Here is a 17,908-nt window from a genome sequence, read left to right as displayed (position 1 = left end):
AACCATTTCCGAATCATCTTTTGTTGAAACTGGTATATTCCCATGAAAAGCTTCAGATTCAATGAACTGGCATTTTATGATGAAAAAAATGTTTCATCACAAAATTCCAAACCAGTTCTAATAAAAGGTGACTTTACAAGGAGAAAGAAACGCTCTGTTTTTGGAGGATTTAGAATTTGTCAGCAAACCAGAAGTTACAACCTTACATGCAGTACAACTAAAACACAACATAAGTACCACCTGGAGAAAAAGGGGCCACAATCATTGTCAGTGCTCATAGATTTGAAGGCCACATGGGATCGTTATGATCACATCATCTAAACTGTGTAACACTGGCCATAGAATTGCACAAAGCAGTTCCTGCATCAAGCCCATAACTTCTGGTTGAGCTGGAGCACATTTTTAAGAGAGACGTCTAATTTTGATTTAAAAATGTCAGGTGACAGAGAATCCACCACATCCCTAAGTAAATTGCTCCAATGGTTATTCTATTGTTTGCAATTGTTTACAGCAGAGATGAACTTGGCCCAATGAATGTTACATTTTAATCCATGCTTCAACTCACTTTACCTATGTGTTTAAAAATCCCTGGATGCCAAAATTGTAACAGGATAATGTACTGAAATTCCCACAACAAGTTAAAAATACATTGTGGGAGAAACTTTATCCCGGCACTTTCTTGGTAGATGGAAAATTTTAACGTTCGTGCAACAGTGGGAGCCACAAGATCTAATATGCTGAAAGTGACCCTTTTTAAATATTTCTAATTATTTGTCTGGTAGGTTACAAAACACTGCCTTGCTCCAAAATCTGTTGAAGTCACTACCTGGCTAATTTCCTTTGCTAATAAAATATTCAACACTATGTGGCAATTCCACCAAGAGAATATCCCTGATATTCTCATAATCACTTGTACCAATTTAAAACCTAGTGTCATACCTCTACTCCCAATGGAGTGGGTTTTCTTCTTCTCTCCCCACTCCCAATCTACACAAGAGGAGATACTAAGGGGAGCAGAATTCAAATAGTCTAGTTAAGAGAAGAATTAAGAGATGATATATCTTCAGGGGAACAACAGGAACAAACAAAGGTAATTAGTATGCCTGCTATTCTATAGGTCCTGGCCTTCCATTGTCTATTGGTTTTTGGTCCCTCCTATGGTTTATGGTGAAAATAAAATAAATTGACAAGTAAACCTGAGTTCTTCTCAGCTCCTTTTCACATTATACCTACATACAATCAAAGCTTGTGTGTGTGTAGAAAGGCATCTTTTCACACATGTAGTGGCCAGCATCTAACTTCCTCGAAGCTTCAAGCATTGAGAGCTCCTAAGGGAAGAGGAGCCACTCCCTGCACTCATTCCTGACCATGTTGCCAAACAGTCCTGAAGAACTGGGAGATGGATCCTTCCACTACTGGATCCAACCCCTGCATCCCCATATCCTTCAACCTGACCACAGGGCCATGAAGAAGCCTCTGCAAAGAAGAGAAACAGCCCCAACCATGACGTACACTGAATCAGGAGCCTTAAAGAGGCTGAGAAATGGGACCTCCCAAGACCAAACCTCACCCTCACTAACTCAGAAAGGGGCTGCAAACTCCCTCCTTCCAAACCACAAAGGACAATCACTCTCACTTGTGGGGAGGAGCCAGGACACCTGCAATACTTGGGAGGAGGAGCCAGGACACCTGACACCTCCACCCCACACAGGAAAAAGAGCAGACACAAATTCCCTGAATCCCCAAAATCTCTGTGCCCTGCCCCTCTCAGAGGGAGAGGAGCCAGGATTAGTTCTCTCTCGGAACAACCACAACACAATCTGTCCTTCAGCCCAGAAGAAGAGAAACCATGAATTCCTGCCCCATCAGTAAATATTTTAAATACAAATATAAATTCTACTGGTTTTTGGTTAGATGATTTTGGCAAGTATGAATTAGGCCTAGTCTCAGATGACAATAAGACAAGGAGGAGCAATGGCCTCAAAAGAAGAAAAGTAAGTTTTGGCTAGATACAGTAACAGCGAACGATCTTTTTGGGCCCCCACCCTGCTCAAGTGTGGAGTGACTCTTATTGCTGCCACGATTGTGATAAAGGTGCTGTGATGATAGTGATGGACTGAAGTAAAACTCATTCCAGTAATGACAGCGAAGTAAGGATTTCCCCTGCAGTTAGTTACCCCATCAGTAGACAGGGATACATTAAACATAATTTAAACCATATTTCAACTGCAAACATATTGACACCTGTGTTAGTAATTATAAAACAAGATTAAAGCCTCAAGGCTTCCAATCCTGTAGTTCTACAAATATGGTTTCTCAGCAGGCCTGGTCATCTTGGAGGGCGAGTTATGTAAGGGGAAACAAACATGCAAGTTTTTTGCATTGCTTTTTTTACATGTTGGTAAGATTAATGAACAAAAACCTACTTCTTCCACTTCTAAGGATTAGAAATTAAATGAAGGGAAATCCAGATAGCAGAAAGCTGTCAAGCATATGAGAGAGAGGAGCATCCCTCCTTCAGCCCCTTTGTTCTGGTTAACTAACTTGTTGCACAAAAACCTTTGCACATCCCTATCCATTTCTAGAATAACTTTTAGTACAGTCCATTGCTACTTTCTCTGCATGGAGAATAGCTAGCAAGCCAATACAGGGCAGACAATAGCAATAATTGGTTTAAATCAGACTATTTCCTGCTTTTTTTCCTATTTAATAAATGAAAGCACAGATATGGTTTGTAATTGTATACTATGAAAACACATAAATTAACATAGGCAAGCTACCTTGATCCAAGGTGTCTTCCATTTCTTGGAATCTCACTCTTCTCTTTGGATTTCTCTGCTGGATTTGAGCAAGTGTCTTTCTTTCACTGTCATCTCTCTTCTTTAGAATGGACACCAGTCCCTCTGCTGGGGCAACCTATGAAAGTTTTTAAGAATCATTTGGCACAGAGTGACAAACAGACTGTGTTAGAAATCCAGACATGAAAGCCACTCAGTAATGGCTGTAAGGGGAGAAGGGAATGAGAACCAGCAAAGAAACAGTTTCCCCTTGTTTATTTTCTTGTAATGCTGCTGCACTTGTGAAATTATTTCTTCATGAGTAGATCTCCAAATAGATAGGACAACTGCAGTGCCAAATTGCAGTATCGTTCCTTTTCCTGCTGTGTAAGAGGAGAAAACTTCTCTTTAATTGTTCTCTAAGTTAAGTATCCAGAGATCTATTCTCTTGGATCATGTATTATGTTGTAGTCTCTATTAGTTTCTATGTAGCTTAAGGCCTTATATTCATGAGGGATAGAGGTAGTGATGAATATGGGTCTTCAATACCTTCAGCGAACAATAAAAGGACAATAAATTTACTTTCTTTTTCTAAAGGTCAGTAACCCTGCACAGACCCTCACAAACCACTCTTGGAAATTACATTGCTTGATTCATTGCCCAACGTTGTGACTCTAAGGCAGCACACCTGGCTCCCCTGGGAGGCAACAGACTAGTCTGGGGACACAATGTACAATAGAAGAACAGCAGGGGGAGGGAAAGCTGCCTGACAGCCACTTCTAGTTTCTCACTGTAATAAGCTCTCTGGGTAAAACAGCAGGCAGCAACTCAAAGGTCTTTGCTCTATTGGCATCCCCATAATACAGCTGGCCATGGGAACACTCACATAAACAGTGCTCTGGACAGCAGGTCACTATCCAGTTTTTCCATTCCCTTCCTGCAGCAATCAGGTCAGCTGCAAGAACACGTTGTCTACCCCCACACAGCCAACAAAGGATGCCGCCCCTACTCCAACTAGCATGTAACTTTTTGGTGAGAGCAGAAACGGAGAGGGCAAGCAGGTAGGGAGGGAGAAGCAAAAGCCAAGAGGATGTGGGAGGGGGAAGACTGAAAATTAAAATATACTTGGAGAGTTAAAAACAGTATAAAGACGATTACATAGAGAAAACAAAGCTAAAAGGAGAGACAGAGGCAAATGAATTAGAAGATGGCACGATAAGACACAGAGAGGTGCTGGACCACCCAGCAACTGACATGGAGTGGTGGGCATGGAAGGTCTCTATCCAAAAAGGTTGGGAACCTATTTCTTATCGCCTATATTTAGTTCCTAAGACTTTACCTCCCTCCCCTCCCCCCGGCCCTTGGTTGAAGGACCCATTTTTCTCAGCTTTCAAGAGCTCTGTTCCCGAGTGTCTCTCTAGTGATGGATGTAAAGATGGCTCCCAAAATTCAATAAACTTCTTTCAAAAGGCAGGATGCTTTCCTTCCCTTCCTGTGGGCTTCCCATCTCCTTGTACGATTTCTATGTAAATTAGGCTTCCATAGTTTCTGATTACATCAGGCTTAATTTTCGGAGACAGGTAGTTAGCTATGACATCCCCTCCTGTCTGGGCAAACTGTACAGCCTAATATCAATGGGCATCCATAACTCCTGATCTAGTGTTAGTACATACATTTCACAATTATATTAATCACTGGTGTGTCATCTGAGTTCTACTGAGGTAAAAGGAGACTGGCTAGCATCTCTAAACAGGGGTGTTTGTAAACTTTTCAAAGTTTTAGCTTTCAGACATCTCAACAACAAAAGCTTCCCAATAGCAAGAATAGATCTGGTATGTAGTTTTTAACAGTGGAGTTCCATAGAAATTCCATTTTTATGTTGTTTTCTATGCTGTACAATTGCCCTTGTAAATAAGTTAGTAAATGCTGTAATCAGATTTCTGTCTGACTGCAACATATTTTAGGATATGTCCTCCCAATTAAAAATACAACAGGGAATGTGTATTATTTATTCATAGATTAAAAGGCCAGAAGGGACAGGGATCTCTATGGTCATCTAGTCTGACCTCCTGCATAACACATCCATAGAACTTCCCTGAATTAATTCTTGCTGTAAGTCCAATAGCTGTGGTTGAATGAGAGCATATCTTTTAGAAAAACATCCAATCTTAATTTTAAAAGTGTCAGTGATGGTGAAACCACCATAACCCTTAGTGAATTGTTCTGATAGTTAATTATGCTCACTGTTAAAAATTAGCACCTTATTTCCAATCTGAATTTGTCTAGTTTCAACTTCCAGCCATTGGACCTTGTTATACCAGACTGAGGAGCCCATTATAATTTTTTTATTACCAATATATATGTACTTATAGACTGTGATCAAGTCACCCCTTTACCTTCTTTTTGTTAAACTGAATAGATGAAGCGCCTTGAGTTTATCATTAAAAATATTTTTTCCAATCTTTTAATCACTCTTGGGGCTCTTCTCTGACCCCTCTCCAATTTATCAATGTCTTTCTTGAACTGTGGACAAAAGAACTGGATACAATATCCCAGTAACAGTGGCACCAGAGCCAAACACAGATTATGTAATTGCTCTACTCTTACTGGAGATTCCCCTGTTTATACATCCAAGGATCACATTAGTCCTTTTAGCTACAGCGGAACATGGTGAGTTCATGTTCAGCTGACTATCCACTGTAATCCTAAGCCTTCTTTCAGAGTCACTGCTTCCCAAGATAGAATCTGCCATCCGGTACGACCACTGTCTTTGTTCCAAGATGTAGGACCTCACATTTCCCCAAATGTTGGTGCTGATCTCATTAGATGGGCACACAGAAGAACATTTCAAAAGCACACCCTGGAGCACAGGAAAACTACTATCTTATTCTAATAGATCTAATTCTAATAAATGGTACCACTGTCATTCAGCATTGGGATGTTCAGGCTGTAGCACCTGGTGAGCGTTAAAGAGACATGGTATCAAACTGTCTGAGAAAGAATCTAAGACAGCTTAATAGAAAATAACTGAAAATACTGTTCCTTCAAAATACAAAAAGCAAGCAAATTTTTTTTAATATACCAAACAAACGAAATTATTTGTGCATACTTAGGAGCAGAAGAGACTAGGCAGAGAGATCCCAACAGAACAAAAGTAGGAAAAAGTTGGACTTCTCAGCTCAAAACAATAATTTTGCAGAATAAAGATACCAAATATGCATTCACTGGTTGTCGCAGTAACCAAGCAATTTTTGTTTGGCAAGATTAGGTAAGACATGAAGGTCGCTATCTTAAAACAAAAAAAACTTCAAATCCAGACTCCAGCGAGAAACTGCTGAATTGGAATTCATTTGCAAATTGGATACTATTAATTTAGGCTTAAATAGAGACTGGGAGTGGCTAAGTCATTATGCAAGGTAGCCTATTTCCTCTTGTTTTTTCCTACCCCCCCCCCCAGATGTTCTGGTTTAACTTGGATTTAAACTTGGAGAGTGGTCAGTTTGGATGAGGTATTACCAGCAGGAGAGTGAGTTTGTGTGTGTATGGGGGTGGGGGGGGGATGTGAGAAAACCTGGATTTGTGCTGGAAATGGCCCACCTTAATTATGCACATTGTAGGGAGAATGGTCACTTTGGATGGGCTATCACCAGCAGGAGAGTGAATTTGTGTGGGGGGGTTGAAGGTGAGAAAACCTGGATTTGTGCTGGAAATGGCCCACCTGATGATCACTTTAGATAAGCTATTACCAGCAGGACAGTGGGGTGGGAGGAGGTATTTTTTCATATTCTCTGTGTATAAATAAAGCCTGCTGCAGTTTCCACGGCATGCATCCGATGAAGTGAGCTGTAGCTCACGAAAGCTCATGCTCAAATAAATTGGTTAGTCTCTAAGGTGCCACAAGTACTCCTTTTCTTTTTGCGAATACAGACTAACACGGCTGTTACTCTGAAACCAGCATATCAGTGATGCTCAAGTGGTGATGTGGAGTTGTTAACTTCTACTGGCTTCACCTGGATCTATTCAACTTCCAATGGAGTTGAGTATATACAGAGATTCCCATTAGTACACAAGAGGCTAAGTGATCTAAATATAGGGAAGCTATTTAGGACCATGGCTTTTTAGAAAAATTACAATCTATTGACAAAATGTGTTTATCTGTAGTTCTACTCATATTTTGGTAGAGACCAAATATTAAGCTCTAAATAATAAGCTGTTTCAATACTAAAGTAACATGACCATTTACAACCAAAGTAGACAATTGTATTTACAATAAAAATAATTTTTATATATATATAAATTGCAGTAACAACTCTGACTACTTCTGGTTAAACTGTAACATATTAAGAGGGTAAAAGGTTACCTACTCTGGGCAGTTAGAGGTAGAAACCTACCTCCACCTTCCAAATTACTATTTTTCAAACAGAAGCACCAAACAATGCTGGCTTTAACTGGCTTCTTAATTTTAGTATTACTACAACTAGAGATGTTCTTTAGTAAGAGTACAGTGTGGTATATTGAGGACTGTGTTGGAATTGCAAGTTATCACTTTTTAGAGTGTGAGAGTAGGGGGTGGGAGGGCGGCTGTTTCTTGGTCCTGCTTGCAGACTATGGTGTTCTGTAGCAAAGCATGGGAGACAGTCCTAAAAAGACAGCTTAAAGCAAGGTGGAGTGACCTGTGCCTTGCTGCCTTAGGGAGAAGCCTATATTCTCTCTCTGTTTTTGGGTTCTTGCATGAACTAGGAAAAGAAAAAAGGAAACGTTTCAAAGTAAGAGAGTAGCTAGATGGCGCAGGGAACTGTTGTCTGAGTAGTAATGTAAATGCATATATAAAAATTTGCTTAGTGTGTTAGTGTCATCACTATCTGATAAACATGGTCACAACTGCACAAAAAGAAAAGGTTCTCCAGAAAATGGTATTCAACTGACTTTTAGACAAGAGCTTTTAAAAAGTTAGTTTATAACATTGTAAGAGGATGCAACTATAAGTGTTCACATTTGCTGGATGTAAGACTTGCACATTTGAGATATCTCTATAAATCCGACACCAAAATGGTAAGGGCAGTAGCACGGATTCCCTGTGATCCAGGTGCTGATAGGAACAGTCAACTGTTTAAACACTGCAACTGAGTTTTCAGGATCATATGGCAAATGTGAGAGGCTACTAGTTTACTGACAGACTATGCTTCAGCAAACTTCTAGGATACATAAAGAACATAACATCTCTCACAAATTAAAACACAGAAGCAATAGACAACAAAACCGTGTGAGACTATTCACACTGAATCAAACTAAAATAAGATTTAAGTGCTAGTGTCTGTTCACAAAGCCTCTCTTTAAAACACCTACTGTATTTTCCAATTATTACATAATCCTTTCTGGCAAGAACACCAACTATTTAAAATTGGTGCAGATACTACAATGACGAGCAGTACAAAAAAATCTATAAATAAAACTGAAGTTGTAAGTATACATTATACATAAAACAGAAGTGTGGATAACAACTGTCCCTTGTTGCAGAATGGATAGTTACTATATTTTAGTAAAATATTCTAAGTTTTCCATGCTGCCCTTTGGCCATTGAATTTCAGTTGAGTTAGAAGGTGTGCCTCAATTTTTCCTCCCCAGATATTCCTATTTATAGCTTTCATAGGTTGGCAGTTATGTCCATGCTGGAAATTAACGGGACTTAAATACAGAAAATGTATTTAGACATGCCCATTTCTGTCCTGACATCATCTTTACTTAAGAAGAGAAACATCTATCCCCCGCATTAAGTTTGAGGGAAATTTTACTAGTACTTTTATACCTACTCTGTATTAGAAGGAGTTAGTAAAAACAGATTTGTTACTCTGAAAATTAGCAGGAATTGGCTGCATACATTTATGTTACAGATGAGGAGGGTGCATTAGATATATATATGATTTGCCACTGAACCAAATATACCTTTCATCTACTAATGAGGGACAAGACCCAACATATTTATAATCGTCAGTCTCAATTTCACAGAATATGTGGATTCAAAACTCAATATTCCAGGCTACTTTTATGGTTTTGGCCTGCTGTAATACCCATTGTAATCTAATCAAATTAGCAGAGGATATGACAACATGCTGGCACTCTACAGAAATGATACGAATAGCACAAACACAGAAAACAAGCGGTCTGTTTCACAATTTCTGCTTCCTAAATAACCCCACAATGAGGAGCTACATATTGCATAAATGCATATTCTAATCAGACAGATCAGAGACAGAGAAAGGTCAAGACACTCCACAGAGCTGTGTTTAAAAGCAGAGGTTGATGGCATAATCCAGTAGGCACTGCACCAATAATGTCATTTCGTATTTTCAGCGACTTAACTGGTAAAAGATAATGATTAAGCTTGGCTCTCGCAGCTACTGGCGATATTTTATAACCGTTAGCTAGTCAAACAACTGTTGCATTGAGACAAAGTGTAAGTACAAAAAAGGTGCATTTGTACACACTTCAGAAGCATACAGTTTTAAAACCACATTCAAATATAGTTGAAAGGATAAAGTTAAACTCTGATGCACATTTCCTTTTGATACTCAAAGTAAACCCCATACCCTGATTGTCACTTAGGGGCTTAAGCTATTATTCTTAATGAAACAACAGGAAGAATCAAAAAAGCACATTAAAACCCAGCAAACACAGCGAGAAAAAGAGTGTCTAAATTGGTTATATATGAGATGAATGTTATTTGACCCAGATGAACTAGAAGTAATTGTCTACAATCAGCTCATCATAATAGAAAAAGACACTTGGGCAAAGCTGTCATTGGTAGTGTTGTTAAATTAGCCTTGCAAAATGCTAATAAAAATTTACCAGCCCAGGCAAAAACACTACTCACACTTCCTTACCATGATAAAATGAAGGGTGAGCAGAGAATGATAGTTTACTCATCTGTTGGGGGCGGGGGGGGAAGGGAGGGAGGGGAAATGCTTTAGGAAACTAGAATGTTTGACACCTGAATGTGTTGCTATAATTGTATTGCTTGTGATAAAGAGGATCGATGGCTCCTGTTGAACTGCATAAGGAGCAGGCTAGTTATCACTAGCAGTGTGTTGTTAACTGGTTCAGGCTGTAACTGTGTGAAGGAAGTCTTGCTACTCTGAGTTTCACTCATTGCCCTGCCTGCCGATTGTTATACAGACTGAGTTTCATGTTTTAGTTCTAATACATAAAGGACTAAAACAGACTGAATCCCAGGCATCTTAGACTTTCAACACCCTATACACCATCTTCCCCATTAAGGAAAGTGAGTGAGGCCTTTCAATCTTGCAGCAGTAGAACTGCCAATGTCTTCACCTTTGAAGTTATGGTCACTGGGATGTGTTAACCCTCTGACCTAACAAGTGTGAGAAACTGCCAAAGGCAAGACTACATAGTTAAGCTATTAGCAGTTTCATTCTGAAGTGGACCAAATCTCTTTTGCTATATTAGCAAAAAATAGATAATACATATGAATTATTAAACTTCGAAAAGGGGCTATTGGGTAGGTTCACTAGCTGCTGTTCATATTATATTTAGATGCCATCTAACCATTCTTTTTTAAGAAACTCACAAACGGCTACCTGGGCTTCAGTACATAGCAGTAGAGGTCCTGATCCTACCAATGTTTACACATGTGAACAGTTTTAGGTACAGGAATAGTTCCATTGAACTCCAATCTACAGGATAAGGGCTATATACAACAATTAGGAATCTCAACATGGTGTCGTCTCTGGACCTTGTTGGTAGAGATAGGGACACACTTGATTTCTGTGTAACGGCCCTAATATCATCCAAAGAATCTGGCCACTCAAACAGAAACTGTATAATGTAAACATAGACCTTATAGGTCAAGTTGCATCTGTTACATCTGTGAGAGTCTGACCCTTTAATGATAGGTAAAATGATGACTGAGTGGTACCTTTAATTCTGTTCCATTGTGCATACAATCTATTCAACTGCTCTTGCTGTCAATTCTTGATCCTTTCAGAAACAGTAGCAAGCTGACCTGAGAAGACGGCTTCCATCTCTGAAATCTCTTCCAGCTGATAGTCTTCCAGAGCCCAAGTTCAGTGAGCTTCAAGGCCCTTTGTTAGGCTATATGTTTGTTCCAACTTTCGTCTGTCTGGTAGGGTGTTTTTTATGATTTATTGGGTTTTTGCTTGGAAAGACCAACAGTTAGCAATATTTTACATTTATTGTGAGGTTCCCAAGTCCTGAGAAAAAGGCCACCATGTATAAATGCCTGAAATAAAAGTAGGAACTCTCCATTCTATTTGTATAATTAGTATTTGAATTCAGACTTAGAATGTAATGGGGATACTGTGTGAAATAATTCTCTGATCCAAATATAGGGCTAATAAAAAACCTCTCTTTACGATAAATATTACAAGAATATGCATGTATGCTTTTTATGTATATATAATGATTTTTTTATGTTCAATAACTTATTGAAATCTAAGTTACAGTGTCATTAGACCCAGACAAATCATACCAAATAGATACAAACCATATGGTAGGCTAAGTCTATGCAACTTATTTTGAAATAATAATTATTTCCCATTTCCTTTCCAAGTCATCTGTGTTCTGTTTTACTCCTGCTGAGACTTGCTCCATGATAAATTTTACTCTGATCAGATTGACCCATCCAGTACTTTGTAGTCCACTATAGGTAGGGCCCTACCAAATTCAATGTCCATTTTGGTCAATTTCATGGTCATAGGATTTTTGTAAATTTCATGATTTCAGCTATTTAAATCTGAAATTTCATGGTGTTGTAACTGTAGGGGTTCTGACCCAAAAAGGAGTTGTGGGGGAGGGGGTCGCAAGGTTATTGTAGGGGGTGTTGCGGTACTGCTACCCTTACTTCTGTGCTGCTGCTGCTGGTGGCGCTGCCTTCAGAGCTGGGCAGCTGGAGAGCGGTGGCTGCTGGCTGTGAGCTCAGCTCTGAAGACAGAGCTGCTACCAGGAGCGGCACAGAAGTGAGGATGGCGTGCTATGGCATTGCCACCCTTACTTCTGTGCTGCTGCTGGTGGGACGCTGCTCTCTGTGTGCCCAGCTCTGAAGGCAGCACAGAAGTAAGGGTGGCAATACCACAATCTCCCCTAAAATAACCTTGTGATCCCCCTGCAAATCCCTTTTGGGCCAAGACCCCCAATTTGAGAAATGGTCTCCCCTGTGAAATTAGGATAGTATAGGATAAAAGCACACAAAAGGCCAGATTTCATAGAATCATAGAATATCAGGGTTGGAAGGGACCTCAGGAGGTTATCTAGTTCAACCCCCTGCTCAAAGCAGGACCAATCCCCAATTAAATCATCCCAGCCAGGGCTTTGTCAAGCCTGACCTTAAAAACTTCTAAGGAAGGAGATTCTACCACCTCCCTAGGTAACGCATTCCAGTGGTTCACCACCCTCCTAGTGAAAAAGTTTTTCCTAATATCCAACCTAAACCTCCCCCACTGCAACTTGATTTCATGGGGGAAGGCCAGATTTCACGGCCCGTGATTTGTTTTTCATGGCCGCGAATTTGGTAGGGCCTTAACTATAGGATTAATTAAACGGTTTTGTTTTTCCATTACCACTGTAAAATTTATGCATGGATTTCTGCTTTCTAAATATTACACATTGAAATGATAATATCAAGTATTTCCTTCACAGAATATTGCGTCAATACATACTATTCATACTTTTTGCCAAAACCAACTTCAAAGGTTTCATGACAACAGTGGGAGAAATTACATATTGAGTGCAAAGATCAGTTGACTTGTCAAAATGTTATCTTAATTTAAATTATTTTTAACAGTACTGCTAACAAAAAAAATCAAAATGTTATTATTTATTATTTGTATTAAAAGAAATTAACAATAGAAACAAATTAAGGGGCTGATTTCTCAGAAGTGCTGAGCACTTGGAGATTCTGTTCTCTTCCACTGAAGTTGTGGGCTCTTAGCACTTCTGAAAATTAAGTCCTAAAATAACATTAAGTGGCAAGATTAACTGGAAAAAAAAACCACACAAGGAAACAGAATACAGATGGGCTATACTGTCTTTAACTCACCCTGCTTAGTCTAACAATTGCAGGCATCGCAGAACAGTGTAAGGTCCTGCATACTACACATTATAACTTTTTTGAGATTAACTCCCCTCCTCCTTTTCCCCTGATTTATACCTCACAAACTCAGGTCTCCTGCTAAGGATGACTGGAAAAAGACTCTCTTTGGAGCGAACCAACATTGCTCCTTATTTGGCAAGAGAGAATTTGTTATTGAGTTATGCAAGTACTCTCTTCCCTCTGACTGAATAGTGCTGCCACAGCACTTAAAGCCCTGGGAGCAGAACGAAACCAGGAATCAAACAAGATTTCCCATAAGAAAGCAATATCATCAGTTCAGTGAGCCAGCACAGGTCTAACTTTGGTGAAGAAACTGGATAAAAAAATTAAATTGTTAGACCAGGTATGTTTAAACTGCTAACTTTTATAGAATTTATTTAGAATTCCTTTCTATAGTAAAATAAATGCTTTAGCTGTGTAGCTCAATATATTGAATTTCCAGAAGGTACCCAACATGGAAGGAGGATGTTTAAGGGGCTCTTCTTCTATATTTCCACAGGGGTTGGACTGGACTATCTGTAAGGTATAATTTACAAATTTTCCAAAGCAGTCTCAGTTTATGCACAGAGTTTTGCACATGCAAATCAGCAGACTAATTAATTCAATGATGCATGCAAATTATGGTGTTTACACGTGCAAATTCAGGCCCTGATTCGGCAGACATTTGACCCACATACATAATGTTAAGCTAATGAATCCAAAGAGCTGAGGTCAGCCAACTATATGAACATGGTACCCAGTGAGGCTCCTGATCTCATGCAAGAGGCACTGGAGGAATGCAGTGTGCTCAATCTTGGAGCAGCAGTAAGGAGACCTTTGGGGCAAACTCTGTACTGACAACTCTTGTGATTTTGTCATGCATCTCACAACAGAGAGGATGGATGATCCAGTGGTTAGAGCACTAGCCTGGACTTGGGAGTCCAGCATTCAATTCTATAGTCTGCCACAAGCTTCCTGTGTGGCCTTGGACTCTTAGTCTAAATTCCCCATCTGTAAAATGGAGTTTATAGCACTTTCCTACACTTTAAAGATTGTGAGACACTCAGATACTACAGCAATGCAGGCCTTTCTTGAAACCCCAGTTGCTGGAATCGCATGATTATGTGAGAATATCAGCTTTCATTTAAAAAAAAAAAAAATGTTTCTAGCCTTCGTGGTTGTAAACAAAAGCCTGAAAACATGAACTAAGTATACCCTAAAGGCTGAAAAAACAGAAGACAAACAAAAAAAGAATCCTAAGTATTATTTTTAAACATCTCATGATTCTGGAGGCCTGACTTGTGATTTTTGAATGCTTAGGGATGCCAATACTACACGCTATCCCAGGCCTTTCACCTGCCACATGCATAAGCATAGTGGCTGAGGAAACCTCTGCTTAATCCCTAACATCCTACATTCTTGTAATGGGGCTCAAAGGAATAAGGGCAGAATTTTGCCTTCTATTTTTAAATATTTTAGAAGAGCTTTTGATCTTTAGAATTAATTGTTGATCCTCATTATGGGCCATACTAATACAGCACTAATGGTTCCATTGACCAAGCCCTGAGGCTCCTAATTACTTTTGTTTGAACAACAGAATTGACAGAGGTTAGGAAAATTATAAGTACATAAATAAAATGGGTCAGGGAAGGTTTCTTCCTGTCTAGGCTTTCCTGTTCCTATTTAAAAACACATAAAGAGATGTATAAAAAAAAGTGTTACAGAGTATATTATATAGGTAATTCCCCTCTCTTCTGTTACTCACCTATGGGAATGGGCAGTGGAAAAACAAGTGTTACTTTATCAATGAATAAGAATGATTAACACTCAATTAAGAAGATAATTTACAGCACCTGCCATTTACTGTGCAACTTCTTTGTATAAAATTACAAGGGAAGAAATTATGATTTCTCAGCTCTCCTAATACCAGTCTCTGTGTATAAAATAATAATGGTAAGAATATTTCATGTTGAGATGAGTGAAAGTCTGATATTCAGAGGTGCTGAGCCCCCAACAACTCCCGTGGACTTCTGTGGGAGCGGTGGATGCTCAGTATCTCTGGAAAAAACAATCAGGCTGTAAATCAATTCAGAGGAAGAATAAAAACAAATAATTTTGTTTTCTTTTCATATTAAAAATAAGGAAGTGATGTGTAGGAATATATATTTAACACACATTTTAAAGACGGCATCAATTTCTAAGATTATAATAAATTCAATTATTTTTAAAAGTTTTTATAGTTTTCCCAGTGTTTACCTCTGCAATCTCTATCCTTTTTGCAAGTTCATCGAGCGAAGAAAAGCTGTCATCTAATAATAAAGCTTCTGTTGAACTGTATGATGCTTGCTCCAGTGGAATATCTGGAAGAGTTTCAGAGTCCTCTTGGTTTTCTAAATTTGCAAGGGATTCTTCAGTGTCTTTTATGCTACCATTTAAGAATCTGCCAAAAAAATCTTCCGGTTCTTCATGATTTACCTCCTCCTCCTCCTGCTGCTTTGCCATCTCCTGCAGTCCCTTGTATATTTTTGGATGTGCACGACTGATATGTTCAGGTGCTTTGTTACTTCCATAACACATGTTTTCACAAATGTTTGATGCCGTTCTGTCCTGTGGGGATTTTCCATCCTCATATCCTAAACCAGACTTCTGCTGCTGCTGGTCTAATGCACTGTTTCCTAGCTGGCTTCTGGCAGTCTCAGTAGAGCCTGCACTATGTTTTGACCTGAGAACATTTCTTTCAGCTTGTACATTTTCATCTTTAGAAATCAAATCAGGAGGGATATAATCAGCGTCCGTTAAAACTAAGGTGTCTACCATTGACTCACCAGAGAGTTCCACTCCAGGCTCCTTAGCCACGTCTTCTATTTTTGCCACATCCTTAGAGAACTGCTTCTCTCTCGGCTGCAAACTGTTATCTTTACCAGCATCCCCAGATGATAAACAGTCAGAACAAGGCCTGCCCACTATCCCTATAGACTGGGTGTGAGGCTCCAGTGTTGATTCAGCATTGCAGTACTGCTCCTCCATGTGGTCCTTCCCTGCAGCTGTTTGAAGACTTGCTGCTTCTATAAGCCTATCAGTTTTACTATCACACAGGGAGCTCTCACTCATCTGTCTCTCTCTGCGCTGGTTTTCTTTTCTTGGTCCAATGCCAGGCCAAGTTTCAGTATCTAAATGCAACAGGAAGACAGTTCCAGCATTTTAAAATGATTCAAAACATCAGTAGTGTGTAGAAAGAGCACACTATGACTTGATAACACTGCACACAAATGTTTCAGAATAAATTCCCCTCCAGTGCAGATAACGCTGCTCCAGTTAGTAGAAAACACAAAATACCGAGAATAAATCATAAAAAAGACCCCAATTCAGCAAAGCACTTAAGTGAATGTTTAAAGTTAAGAACATGCCTTAACTGATTTGCTGAAAAGGGATGGGATTACTCACATGCTTAAAGTAAAGAATGTTCTTAAGTGTCTCAAGGAATAAAGGCTTAATTTCCCCCTCAAACATATTTCATGCAAGGAACTACATGTAGATTATTCCAAGATTTCTAGAAGGAGGGGTGGGAAGGTAAGAGGGATACGATGTCATAACTACAGAAGAAATTTTTTTCCTGATTCCACTGCAATGGGTAGCGCAGACATATTAGTATTATTGTTATCTATATAATTCACACACTTCATTGAGGTATGTAGGTGCATTTTTAAAAAAGCCTAACATCACAAGAATTGAATGTATTTTCCATGTGGTCCTTTGTCTTTAATATTTAACTCTTTCCTTAAGTTAATGCAAAGTAAAATAAAATATTTGATTACAATAGTCATAGATAAATTACACAGCTAAAATTTCTTTTATGGACTTCTGTGTGGGTAACCAGTATGGGTTATATATTAAAAAACACAAATACAATTTGGATTTAGCTTATGTTTGGTTTCAGATACTTTCAATATAAAATTACCAGGGGAGAGTGATCTCTGTTTACTGAGCTGTTATGGAAGTTTATTTTAGAGAGAAGTGAGAATAATAATACACAAATACTGTGAATTCAAAAAAGTTTAGAGTTACATTCATTTTTGGTTAGGAAATGTTGGTAAATTATTTATCGGTAGGTTAAAGAACTTATAATTTAATAATTATTTATTTCTAACAAAGTACGAATTTAAGAAATAGTACATTCAGCATCAATACAATATGGTCATGTAGCAGAAGACCAAAAAGCTAATCTGAGTTGTGACTAAACTTATTAGATATGGGCCTTAACTGGAACCTCAAATCCAATCTTCTTCCCCCCACCCCATCAGTTTTGGGAAGAGAAAAAGGGAGTGTCTGAGATTCAAATGACAAAGCAATCTCTATTCAACAGACATTTTTTAAATAATACACAACAAATTCCTAACTCAAAATCTACTTAATTGATTTTTCGGTTCAGTCTCAAAACCAGAAGCATCTATGGATCAGGTTGATGAAGAAATCTCAAGCAGCCCCAGAAATTTCCACCATTTTCTGCTGAAGTGTCACAAGATTCTTATAAAGCTCACTTCATCTGATGAAGCTTATGCTCAAATAAATTTGTTAGTCTCTAAGGTGCCACAAGTAATCCTTTTCTTTTTGCGAATACAGACTAACACAGCTGCTACTCTGAAACCTGTCAAGATTCTTATGCCATTCAATCTGAATCCATGCTAGCTATGGATTTTGCATCAAACCTGAACCCTAACGTAAACCTGCACAGGAACAGAGCACCGCCTCCTCTGCTCAGCTCTCAAATATATTTGAAACAGGGCTGAATTTTTGTGTCTTAAAGGAAAGATTATATTTGCTGATAATCCTCATATTTTAAAACTTAATGAAATAGTAGCTGAACATGAAAAGTAAGGTTAGAAATTATATGAAAGACCACGCAGCCTACTTGAGGATGAATAAAAATCCGAACGTTAATAGATGGAAGGGATGCACAGAAGCTAACTTATATAGGATAATGAAAGAAGAAATGGGTATGAGAGAGAGAGAGTTAGTTTTGAAAATT

General features: G+C 38.8%; 1 protein-coding gene across 5 annotated transcripts in view; it reads right to left on the bottom strand.

Moving 5' to 3' along the window:
* The window catches only part of CNST (consortin, connexin sorting protein), a 112,413-nt gene that overhangs the window by 10,616 nt on the left and 83,889 nt on the right, over positions 1-17,908 (bottom strand). For all 5 annotated transcript variants that reach the window (XM_084625206.1, XM_084625205.1, XM_084625207.1 and 2 more), the window contains 2 exons: positions 15,139-16,052; positions 2,781-2,916 (listed from right to left, as the gene is read on the bottom strand). In XM_084625206.1, coding sequence (XP_084481332.1) covers positions 2,781-2,916; positions 15,139-16,052 — 1,050 coding nt within the window. The remainder of the gene's footprint in view (positions 1-2,780; positions 2,917-15,138; positions 16,053-17,908) is intronic.

The sequence above is a fragment of the Lepidochelys olivacea genome (genome assembly GCF_965140295.1).
Source record: "Lepidochelys olivacea isolate rLepOli2 genome assembly, chromosome: 3".
Classification (NCBI taxonomy): Eukaryota; Metazoa; Chordata; order Testudines; family Cheloniidae; genus Lepidochelys; species Lepidochelys olivacea.
The sequence above is the reverse complement of the archived record's forward strand: the minus strand, read 5'-3'. Positions and strand labels throughout refer to the sequence as shown.